This window comes from Lissotriton vulgaris, chromosome 2_1 (assembly GCF_964263255.1).
Source record: "Lissotriton vulgaris chromosome 2_1, aLisVul1.2, whole genome shotgun sequence".
Lineage (NCBI taxonomy): Eukaryota > Metazoa > Chordata > Amphibia > Caudata > Salamandridae > Lissotriton > Lissotriton vulgaris.
The window spans coordinates 88550989-88563631 of NC_141687.1; the positions used below are offsets into that span (position 1 = coordinate 88550989).

The 12643-nt window shown below is 43.4% G+C and overlaps 1 protein-coding gene across 1 annotated transcript in view; it reads right to left on the reverse strand.

Moving 5' to 3' along the window:
* The window catches only part of SGSM2 (small G protein signaling modulator 2), a 986511-nt gene that overhangs the window by 324938 nt on the left and 648930 nt on the right, over positions 1 to 12643 (reverse strand). The window contains exon 6 of the mRNA XM_086954507.1: positions 197 to 345. Within this exon, the coding sequence (XP_086810633.1) occupies positions 197 to 345 (149 nt within the window). The remainder of the gene's footprint in view (positions 1 to 196; positions 346 to 12643) is intronic.

The window sequence follows — 12643 nt, forward strand, 5'->3', positions numbered from 1 at the left end:
ATCACAAGCTCCACTTATACTTTAGAATTTTCAAACGTAAACTAAAAATGTATTCAACTTCATCCATGTCTTCGATTCTGAACTCTATTGATGGATTGTCTGTCAATATCTAAGTCAATCTTCAGGTTCTAAACAATCAAAAATCACTTACGTGGATAACCCTCTCATTGACAGTGTATGAACAGAGGATACCTACCCCCAGGGCGGGTCGCTTGCATGGCGACGAGTCCTGCCGGGTGTGCGCGCCGTGGATCCGGTGCCGCTGCACCAGCTCGTCAGCAGAAGGATCGGTCCAGAAGTGATCAGCTGTCTTCAGCTTGGTGTATTCAAATGTGCAAGGTCCCACTGGGAACAGAAAAGAGTCACCTGGTTATCCCACAGTGGATGAGGATTTGAATGAAAAAACAAACCACTTTTTACCAGCTGGTCAAGTGAGATGCTTAAAACCAGCCATTGCCTCACTGCTCCAGACCTCGACAGACATTAATGAATGACCTGAGGGTTTGATGACCCCTGTCGATGAGGGCCCATACTGGCAGACACTTTCCTTCCACTGGTTTGGCTGTTTAGCTCTTACCATAACACTTTAAACTTTTGCTCCATGTACCCATATCCACAGTGCTCCAGGACTACCATATGGTGGAATGCATGGTGGGATTACAGAAACACCAAATAACATAAAAGGAACATTCTTGTACGCACAATATATTTGAAATTAATCCTATGAAGTTACCTGCAGGTAACAGTAAATTTGCAAATTTCATTGGGTTGCAGAGTGATATGTCTGTGTAGTTTGCAAAGGTTAAGGTAAGAACTTTCAAGTTCATCTTCCCTCTATTTGCGGTCTAGATTGGATTATGACAGGATATACTTTATGTTCCCATACCCATTATTGCTCCAAAGGAGCCTTTGCGCCTAGTTGTAGGCAAATCTTCCAGCGTCTTGTCACCAACAGAGATGACTGGGATGATTAAGCTCCAGTCACTTATCATGGGTCCAATCAGCTCACATTAGGCAGACCTAGATTGAATTCTGTTTTAACTCAGTGTGTATACAAAAATATACAGTGGCTGTTGGACTTGGTCCTTTTTGCAGGGTCATCCCGGAACTTTTTGCCTTCCTCCTATATTTTTTCTGACCTGTTGTTGGCTATTTTATGACTCTGGGCACTTTACCACTGCTGATTAGTGCTAAAGTGCATATGCTTCCTGTTGTAAATTGATGTATGGATTAGTGATTTCATGATTGGATGTCTGGATTACTTGTCAGACCCTAGTACAGTGCACTGAGTGTGCCCAGGGCATGTAATCCAAATGCTGCGGGTGGGCCTGCAGCACTGGTTGTGCCATCCACAGAAGGAGCCCTGTAAAATAAATGTGTCTAGGGTCTGCCATTGCAGAACCTGCGTGCAGTCTGGTACTGTCATGCTGACTGGGCAAGTGCACCCACTTGCCAGTCCCTAAACCTTCCCTTTTCTTCATATCAGTCACCCCTATGGTAGGCCCAAGGGCAGGGTGCATTGTAAGTAGAAGGTAGGACAAGCCCTGATGTGTGTGGCATTTCCTAATAGTGCATTACAGCCATTTTCGTTTTTCACTATTGCAAGGCTAACTGTTCTCCATAGGCCAGAATGGACTGTTAGATTATTACATGTTTATAATCCTAACAGACTCAGAGAACATGGTAGAAATTCGAGTTTAGTATGCCTGAACTCAGAATAATAAAATACATGTTTTAGTGACGTTTATTTTAATATTCTGTGTTTGCAAATACCACTTTTAGAGAGTAGGTATTTGCTTCTCTAACCATTCAAACCTGCCTCTGCTAGGTTGTGTATTCCTTTGTCTGGTTTTGCGAGTGACAGGGCTGGGGGATTCCAAGAGACAGGCTGGGTCAGCCCAGTGGTGAATAGAGAGATCTGCATCTAGATGGGAGGGAGGAGTTGTACCTTAACCTTGAATAGGGCTGTGCCTGCCTTCCACAATGCTGGCTCCACCTCCTGTGGGGCGTCTGATGTTTCTGCCCTGCACTGTGAAAGGAAAGGAGAAGTCCATAAAATGAGATCACTTTTGGACTATAAGAAGAACCCTTTACTGAGAAGAGGAACCTGAAGAAACTGAGGAGACACTATTCCCAAGCTGATGTGCTGCTTGGGGGATTGGCCTGCAGTGGTTGCCTTACTGCCAAAGGAAGGAGAAAGGAATTTTGTGTACTTTGCTTTCAACTTCTGAAGGATCTCCAAGGGCTTGGAAAAGAGCTTGCCTCCTGCTGAAGTCTCAGGGACAACAGACTTACCCCCAGCTCCCCAGAGTTCTTTTGGAAGTGCCTGCTTCTGTTTTGGGCCTTCTGAGGAACTGCGTGTCGCAAGGAGCTGTAAGCGTGACTCAACGAGAAGAAGCGTGTCGTCGTCGCTGGGCCTGCCGTTGCAACTCCGAAGGAGGGTGTCGCCGCTGGAACTGTCGAACTGCACCGCATCGGAGAGAAGCGTGCTGCAACGAAGAGGAAGCATGTCGCGGTCACTGCGAAGGAGGGTGTCACCGCCGGAGCTGTCACGCTGCACCGCATCAGGAGAAGAATCTCGCAATGAGGTCGGAGCGTGTCGCCGTCGCTGTGCCTGCTGTTGCAACTCTGAAGGAGGGTGTCACCGCTGAAAATGTTGCCCTGCACTGCATCGAAGAAGAGCACTTCGCATCCCCGAGAAGCGCGCCGCCGTTGGAGCTGCTGCCGTCGCATCTTGGATGTTGCTGCTGTAGTTGTCGCATCGTGCGGAAGCTTCGCGCATCGAGGGAGAAGAGCATCGCCGCCGGAGCTGCTGCCGTCGCATCGTATATGTCTCTGCTGTAGTCCACGCATCGAACCGAGAACTTCTCGCATCCCCAAGAAGCGCACCGCATCTTGAAGATCTTCACGTCTTTATTTCTTTGCACTTGAACTTTGCCGCACTTCCCATCGCTGCGACATTGCTTGTCGTGGAAGCGCAACGCAATCTAAGGTAGATTGACGCAGAGTGTCGCATCTAAGAACTGAACTGAACTAAGCTTAAATCTACCATCTTAAAGTAATAGTATTGTGTATTTTTGTCGTTTATGGTCTTGTGGTAACTCTATATAAAGTCTACTTATTTTTTATATAAAACCTGTGTGGAATCCATCTGTATTGTTGTAACTGGATTACTGTATGTGGTCACAAATGCTTAACACACAAACCCTCTGAGATAAAGCCTGACTGCTTGTGCCAAGCTACCAAGGGGGTGAGCAGGGGTTATTTGAGGAGGGTAATCCCCTTATCCTGACTAGAGGCGAGGGTCCCTATTTGTCACAAGTACCTACCTGTGCCAACTAGAGACCCCCAAATCAAACAGTGGCTGATTAAAGTCGGGTACTAACAAAAAAAACAATTTCTGTGGACTATATGAGAATAACTTATCATAGTCAAGTCTTGATGATATAAGGGCTTGCACATCAGTTTTGCATGCAGAGAGATTTGACAAGTGGCCTGCCACTTTGTAGATATGGTTTGCAAAGACAGAGGGGCCCATTAGTATGTCGGGCGGATCGCCACCGCCCACATGGCAGTGGCGATCCGCCCGACATTTCCTCCCGCCCGCATGTAAATTCCCCCGCCATATTACTATGGCGGGAGGACCCCGGCGGACGGAAAGACCGTCTGCCGGTTTTCCTCCCGGTCGATGAGTTGACCTGGCGGAAAAGCTGTTCATATGGTGGCGATATCTGGTAGACTCCGCCATCAATATCAAGATATATACGGGGTTATGCCTTTCTGCGGTCTTCTACAATTGGGGGCTCGAGCAGGGGGGTGGAGGGTGCCCATGGGGGTACCCCCCTGCATTTCAATGTACAACATGGCAGGCACCGCGCAGTGCTTGTCACATTGTGCATTGAAATGCACAACTTGCATTTTTGGCATTGCGGCGGGCGGTGCTTTCAGCACTGCCCGCTGCAATGTTAGGAATGCGGGATGCGCCCGCCAGTGTGGCGGGCACGTCCTAATGGCATGTGCGGGACAAGGCATGCATTGCGGGCGGTAACATTTCCCGGGGGTATGGCGGGCGGACTTTCCACTCGCCATGCTAATGACCCCCTGAGTGCCATGAAATATCACTCCTCGGGTACGTGCTGCCTGAGTGGGAGGGGGAGGATCGTTCAATTCTTCAGGTCACCAGTCTAGAGACTAAGGGCCTGATAAGGATGACAGTGGGTCCCACTGTCATCTTAACCATGTTTACCGACCGTCATATTACAATGGCGGTCGGACAGACCGACCGCACACATCCGACAGGCTCCTTGAGCCCACTAGTGCATCGGAGGGAGCCACAAACCCTACAATGGTGGCGGGCCTGCCATTCACCGCCGTAAGGATTATCCTGTCCCTCCCGGCCAGCTTTTTCATGGCGGTTTACCCGCCATTAAAAGGCTGTCGGAAATGGACACTGGGGACCAGTTGCTGGCCCCTCTTCAATCCTGGCCCACAGTGTTGTGTTTTGCCTGCCACGTAGTGCAGGGATATGTAGGATGTCCATGTTTTGTATTGCGATGTGTGCTGCATCCCACAGCACCCGCTGCAATACAAAAGATATACATTGCGATCGCCATGGTGGCGGTCGCATTCTGATTGGGCTGGAGGGACAGCCAACTTGTAGTCGAGCGGTCCCATTTCTGAATGGATGGCGGTCGGATGTAAGTCCGACCGTCATCCTAATGAGGCCCTATGTTAAGGAAAGCTTGGTCAGGACCTCTACCTTGTTTCCAGTCAGCTTCAAAGGTTTTCCTCCATTCAATAAACTACCGCTGTCTGTGAATTTCAAAAATGCACCTTGGTGTTTTATGCCTTTTGTAATTAGGGCTCCCGGTTTTATGGTATTTATTTTTTTGACATTTCCATCTGTATTTATCCATATTTAGTTTTTGCTAATTTTATCTGTATTTATCCATATTAATTTTGGGTTTTGTGAAAAAATGAAGCTGGATCAAGTATATTTCTACATTTATTTTACCAAAAAGATGTGCACTTATGCCTGAATCCTTGACAGGTTTCAAAATCAGATGATAAGATATGCACTTATAAGAAAACATTTGAATTTTTGTATCAAGGTTGCGCATATCTACTGCTGTTCAAGGGTCTTTTCTAAAATTATTTATTTATTTAACCCTCTTACCTGTCAATCCACACAGCTATTGGCCTGGCAGTCTTGTTTTATGGCATTTAGAATAATTTAAAAGACAACCCAATTTCCGTTTTTATTTACATTTAAAAATAAATACTGTTACGAAAATAAATGGTTTTCTGTCAGTATTTATCTGTAAAAACTGAAAACAGGGAGCCTTTTTTATAGTATTGATACCACTAATTGCCTAAAATATCAGATTAAACCCAAAAGATCGTACTACTGTGGCCAATTGGGATACATAGATGATGAAAGCGTAGGGCTAAGGGATAAACCCCGTGGTACCTCACAACTTAAAGAAAAGTGTTGAGATTCAAAGGGTGGTAGAGCAACAGTTTGTTCTCTGTCGGATAAGAATGATTCAATTCCTTTCGACGCGTTGACATTGTTCCCAATGTAAAAGTCTGGAAAGTAGGGTCTCATGTGAGACAGTGTCAAACTCAACCAAAGGATCACAGGGCCCAAGGCAGCAGAGTCTCCTTGGTCTAGGATAATTTGTAAGTCATCTGACACCCCTAACAGAGCTGTGTTTAGGTCTGAAGCAGGACATGGATGGCTCCAGTACAGAATGGTGTACAACATCTGGAGAAAGATATAGGTTAATAGGAAGTAAGGGAATGGGTATGAAATTAGACAGAAGTGTTTTTAAGGTTCACTGATAGAATATCGACCCCAAAAATATTGCGATACAAAAGTATCTCAACCAAAATATCGATGACAAAAATATTATCTTATCTTTTTAACGGTAAGTACAAAAATATTTTTAAAAAATATTGATGTGATTAATATCATTGTACTAAATATCGTTTTTTTAGTGTATATAAAATAAAATAATAACTATTAAATACATTAAATAATACCATTCATTTAAACAATAAAAAGTTTTATATATATTTGAACAAATATAACAAATTAACTCAATTTAAGAAAAGTTAACCACACATTTATAATACTTAATATATATCAATATATATATAAAAAATTTAAACTAATCATTTTATTTATTTTGTAATTTCTAAATTACTAAGTAATGTAATATTATAAAAAATAAATATATATAAACATATACTAATAATATAAACAAAAATGAAAACTACACAATTCTAATTGAATTAAAAAAACTAAACAACTTAACAATTCTTAAAATGTAAATAAAATCACATATGAAAAACATGAATGATTAAATAAATTATAATTTTAAATAAACAAAAAGACAATAATATAAATAATAATAATATCAAATAAAAATTAAAATATAAAATTTGATACATATACTATTCCCACTACAACTTATTTAAAACTACTGAAAGTATTATAATAAATATATAAAAAGAACTTACAATTCCGACTCCACGCAACACAAAAATAAAAATACTTGGTCAAATTAACAAATCACCCTCCAATAAATACAATAGTAGTAAAAATATTAGGGGTCTCATTACAATGTTGCTCGGTAAGCTTCCAACCGATCGTCGGAGGCTTACCAACTGACTTGGTAGGTTTATATTCCAACCGCTGAATTACAAAGTCGTCGGTTGGAGTGTAGACCGGCCGGTCAATCAGTCTCGGTTCCAACGGGCTCAAGGATCCCATCGGCCAGTCAGAAACCGATTATAATTCCTCAACGACAGCGCTTCTGCTTTCGTAATTTTATGATGTCGGTTTCCGACAGCCTTTCCATGTCGGCCTCTCTGACATGGGAAGGCTGTAGGAAAGCAACTTTGGGGGCTCCTACCAGGGACCCCATCCCTCCGTGCCCTGTGGTTGTGGGTTAGGGGTTCACCTATGGTGCGCCCTAAAAATCTCTGCACCATGCGGTAGGCATCATGAGGTGCCTGCCACGCGGTGCAGGGATTTCCACAAACTCCCATTTCTCAATGGGAGCTTGCACCGCGCACGGTTTCCGCCCACCGCACAAGTCCCATTGAGAAATGGGAGTTGGCAACCGCACCATGTGCAGTTGCATTCTATTTCGGTGTTCGGAACAGTTGACCTAAGGTCGGCGGTTCATACACTGAGACGGTATTGGTCGGAAGCAACTCCGACCGACATCGTAATGAGGCCCTTAAATACAGATAGGTTTTATTTACTATAACCATTTGGGCCAAAACAACTGAACAGAAGGGAAAAATTCACTACTCTCACTCCAATCAAAACTACAGTAGGGAAAGTGTTGGATTGCGGAACAGGAAAATGTACCATTCCCATTCTACTAAGCACAACAGTAGGGAAAGTGTTGGATAGTGTACGGGGAAAAATTACTATTCCCACTCCAACCACTACAACAGTTGGGAAAGCTTTGGATTACAGAGGGATTAAAAGTACAATTCCCACTCCTGCCGGTACAACAGTAGGGAAAGTGTTGGATTGTGGAGGGGTTACATATACTATTCCCACTCCAATTAGTGCAACAGTAGCGAAAGTGTTGGATTGTGGAGGGGATAAATTTACTATTCCCACACCAATTAGTACAAAAGTAGGAAAAGTGTTGGATAGCGGAGTGGTAAAAGTTACTATTCCCCTCCAATAAATACAACGGTAGGGAAAGTGTTGGATAGCGGAGAAGTAAAATGTACTATTCCCACTCCAGTCTGTACAACAGTAGGTAAAATATTGGATAGCAGAGGGGTCAAATATACTATTCCCAATTTAGCAAGTACAACAATAGGGAAAGTGTTGGATTGTGGAGGGGTAACATTTATTATTCCCACTCCAAGAACAATAACAGCAGGGAAAGTGTTGGAAAGTGGAGGGGTAAAATGTATTATTCCCACTCCAATAAGAGCAACAGTAGGAAAAATGTTGGATAGCGGAAGGTTAAAATGTACTATTCCCACTCCAGTCAGTACAACAGTAGGGAAATGTTGGATAGCAGAGGGGTAAAATGTAATATTCCCACTCCAATTAGTACAACAACAAAAAAGCAACTATGGGGCATTACGATGTTGGGTGGATGTTGTTGCGGATTTGAACTGCCCGACCATTGGTTGGCGGTTCCGACCACACAATTTGGATGCGATCCTAATGTGGGCAGATTTAAACTGCCCGACCATAGGTTGGCGGTTCCGACCACACAATTTGGATGCGATCACCCTATGGGCGGTCTGAAACATCAATTTTTCAATGGCAGCTTGTGCGGCAGGCAGAAAAGCCCCTCAGTACATGCTGCAATTGACAAATGTATGTTTTTAAACATCCCTGCACTGTGTGACAGGTACCATGCAGTGCCTGCCACATGGTGCAGGGATGTCTAGGGGGGCATCATAGGTGTCCCCCAGGCCCAATAGCGGAGGACCGGGTATAGGAAGCCCTGTGAGGGACCACCAACGCAACTTTCAAACAGCCTTTCTATGTCACAAAGGCCGACATGGAAAGGCTATCGGAAAGTGACTTCATAATCCCGACGGCGGAGCCGAGCCTGGCTCTGTTGTTATTATGTGATTTTGTGTGTTCACAATGCTCTGACGGGCTCCTTCCACCCTCCGCCCGATGCCTCACCTACAGCATCGTAATGCAGCGGAAAGCCCGCAATGGCAGTTGTTGGACCCCAAAATATCTTAAACAAAATTAAATGACTTTAAAAACATATTACAATCCCACATACCTACAAATATTATAAATAAAATTCAAAACTAATAAACGTTTTTATTTAAAAGTTATTTTTGAACAAAAAAATAATTATTACATAAATTTAATTTAATTACTTACCACCGTATAACCTCACAAAAATGTCAGCCTGCACCCAAAAATTTACTTTGAAAAAATATATATATTTACACTATTAATACAACAAACTAATTATCAATAATTAAATATCAAAATATAAAACTGAATATAAATTCAATAAAATTAAATAACTTCCCATTCTTTACCCCTATAAACCACATAACCCACACCTAAAATCACACTAAAAAAACATTCATTAAAACAATGGATTGTCAATTAAATAATTTATAGTACTGAGCAACTAATTATTAATTAATTAAAATTAATTTATGCCCCACCCTTTACCCCTATAAACCCCACAACCCACACCTACAAAAAATGTAGATGAACAATTATAAATAATTAATGATCAATTAATGAATTAATTTTAATTACAAATAATTTTTAAAGATAAATTACTTCTCAAACTTTACCCCTATAGCCCCACAACTCCCAAAAAATAAAACTATCAAATTATGTATTAATTAATAATAATTTACAAACAAATATTCATTATTTGAAAATAAATTACTTCCCACCCTTTACCCCTATAGCCCCACAACCTGCTCCCCCTAAAAAAGAATTTACAAAATTAACTTCAATTAATTAATATTAATCAACAATTAATTAATAATTACTTAAAAATAAATTACTTCCCACCCATCACCCCTATAAACCCCACAACCCGCTACAGAACTAAACAATACAAAATATTATCAAATTAAACATAATAAGAACAAAAAAATTAACAAATATATATATATTTTTTAAATAATTACAAACAAAATTACATCACATACATTTAAAATATAAACAAAAATACATGACAATAATTTAAAAAATGACATTTTAAACAACTAAGGGGGTTATTATGATGTGGGGCGGAATCACTTCCGCTTGACACCAACTCAGTCATTGGACCGACCGACACCCATTCGGCGGTCCCGACTGCCTCATTAGGATGCGACTGAACACTGTTCGTTCACTTTCCTATATATCACTATGCAAGCATGCATTATGGCCGTAAACCATCCGTAATGCATACTCCCATAGTTACCCAGGAGTTGCGATTCATCCCTGCACCCCGGGCAGGCAGATCCAGGTGCCTGCTACAAGGTGCAGGGATCAGCGGGGGGGGGCACCTTAGGTGCACCCGCGGCCTCCAACCAGAGGCTGTGCACCAAATCCACATCCCCCAAACACACATTCCAACATGGTTTCCACGTCGGACAGACCAGCATGGAAACCATGTTGGAAACCATGATCGTAATCTCAAGAGCGGAAAGACCCTATTCAGATGTGACATTTCCATGAATACAGTCTGCCTATGCGTGACATTTTACAGCCAAATGTGTGACATTTTCTGTGACACTATCTCACAAGTAAAATCAAACAATCGAGTCCATGTAAAAACGTAAATAACAAATTACTATTCTGAGCAATGACAAGTTCTAAAATGGCCTGGACGCTGTTGTAAAAACCCAGCAAAATGGACGGTCACTAACGTAATTGGAGATATACTTGCAGGAGAAATCGGAGTACAGTCCATTGCAGGTTTTACTCATCATTAAATAGCACAGATGTTTAATGTGCCTATTGCAAAGCAGATTAGGTCGCAGATAAGTATTTTATGTAGAGAGTGCAGTGGGTTACTCTTTTGGCTGCAGAGATCCCTGTGCAGGTCATAAATTATAATCTTTGATATATAGCTCACTGAGTTATGAACTAGCATCAAAGCGCTGCATGCAGACTGAAAGCCAGAGGTTCAGTGGGACAGTCTGGGAGAGCACCTGTCTCCTTTTTTTGGAATTTGGGGGCAGGAGGTGATACCAAACTCTATTATATGACCCATGTGGGGGGAAATAGTTTGTTGCAGACTAACAAGACGCTACAAGCCACGCGCGCTGACCCGGGCGCGCTCTGCAGCACTAGTAGTTATGCAGCCATCACTGGACTCCATGAAGACCCCAGAGTGGCGCGGTACCACCCATCTGGACAGGGCAGCAGAAGCAAATCATCTCCAAGACTTCGGATCACACCTGGATCTAGTCTTCTGAACTGGAATGTACTTTCCATGAGTGGAGTTGCAGAGTCAGAATGGATACCGCTGCAGAGTACTCGACCTGCTTTCAGTGACCAGCGAGCTTTTCAGTGATATCCCCAGAGACCTAGAGCAAGTGTCCCTTTTAGATTGACCATGTGCAGTGAGGCCTGGCCTTCCTCATCTCACCAGCTTCTTGTGTTTCATTGTGCCTTCTCTTCTGCCCTCTACCTCTGTCCTCTCTCGCCAAGCGTCTTCGTTCCTCTTCGCACTTCTCTGTGATTTTCCCTCACTTTGAACTAGTGCATGTCTAAGTCACTACGAAATGAAGTACCACAAGATATGTTGCCCCACTTTCAGCTGCTGATTATGCACTCACAGGAAGCTGGCCTGCAATGCAGCATTCCACAGACCTGTCAGTGCATTCCACTGCAACCCCTGGACTCTACAAGAGAATGCATTATCAGGTCTTTGGTCTGGATCAGGAGGCCTCATGAGAGAGGGCCAAAGGCCTCCCCTCTACTCTGTTACTGTGCATAACTGAGCACCAGACATGGCCAACAAGTTAGGCCCAGGCTGGGATGTGGTATCCATAGCAACCACCCTCTGCTCCTCAACATGGGCCCAGATCAAACTCTGATAACTCTGCCCGGGGCGGGCACGCGAGCTGCTGAGGACCACAGCTCTGACAGCGGCGCTATCTCCTGACCTTTAAATGGATTCTTTTATATTTTTAAAAGCGAGGACAGGGTGTCATAGGGCCTTTGCGAGGGGCGAGCATCCAGGTTAGCGTCTTTAGGGTTTCTCAGTAGCTTCACTATGGAAAAAAGGCTCACGCCCTGGATTAGAGACGTTCTGATGCAGGAGGGTGGGGGGATGGGGGGGGCGTCCCCCGCGCCAGCCTCCTTTATCTGAATGGGTATCTCGATACCTGCTGTCCATATGGGTCTGTCATATCAGAGCCATCATTTTCCCTACATTTTTTCTCTAGCTGTTTGCGGTTTTTTTTCCCTGAGTGAAGTTGTTCAGTAAATCAAGGTTCTGAGGGTTTATTTCAGACCGTTTTCTTCTGCTAATAGGGGTGCTTAAACGAAACAGAAGCTGTCCAAAAAGTACTTTTTTTTTGCTTCATGCATCTGTGCGGCTGTATTGAGCTGCCAGTGTTCAAGGCCCTTACTAAGGATAAGAGTGGTAATCTTATGGTAAAGTCAGGTCTCTACCACCGTACTACGACTGGGTACAGATTTAAGATGCTCTTAATAGACATGCTGATAGGTGCAGCAGCAGGGTCCTGCCTTGTTAATGGGGGAGACAGGGGTAGCTTTAGAGTTATTATTGGTGAACACTGGTCCAGCGTAAGGACACTTGGTCCACAATATGATGCCAGGCGAGCTGTGAGAGTCCTAACACGGACATAGCTTCCACATGCTCGATGGTGCAGGATCGACAGAGAGGGGACAGTAGGACCTGGGCACGAGATGACCTGTAGCCAGATGTCAATGTGGGAGAATTATAAAGCGCAATGTTACCGTTCAGTGTCCTGATCGGTGAAGGAGGCAGACATCTTAACAGAGATCAGAGTTGCTGAAAAGCCATGTTTTCAACAAACCTCTGAATTTAAGCAGGGAAGTAGCTGATCGGATTGATAATGGAAGCTTATACCAAATGGCTGCGGTTCCTATATAGAAACTTCTACCGGCCCAGTTCGTTCT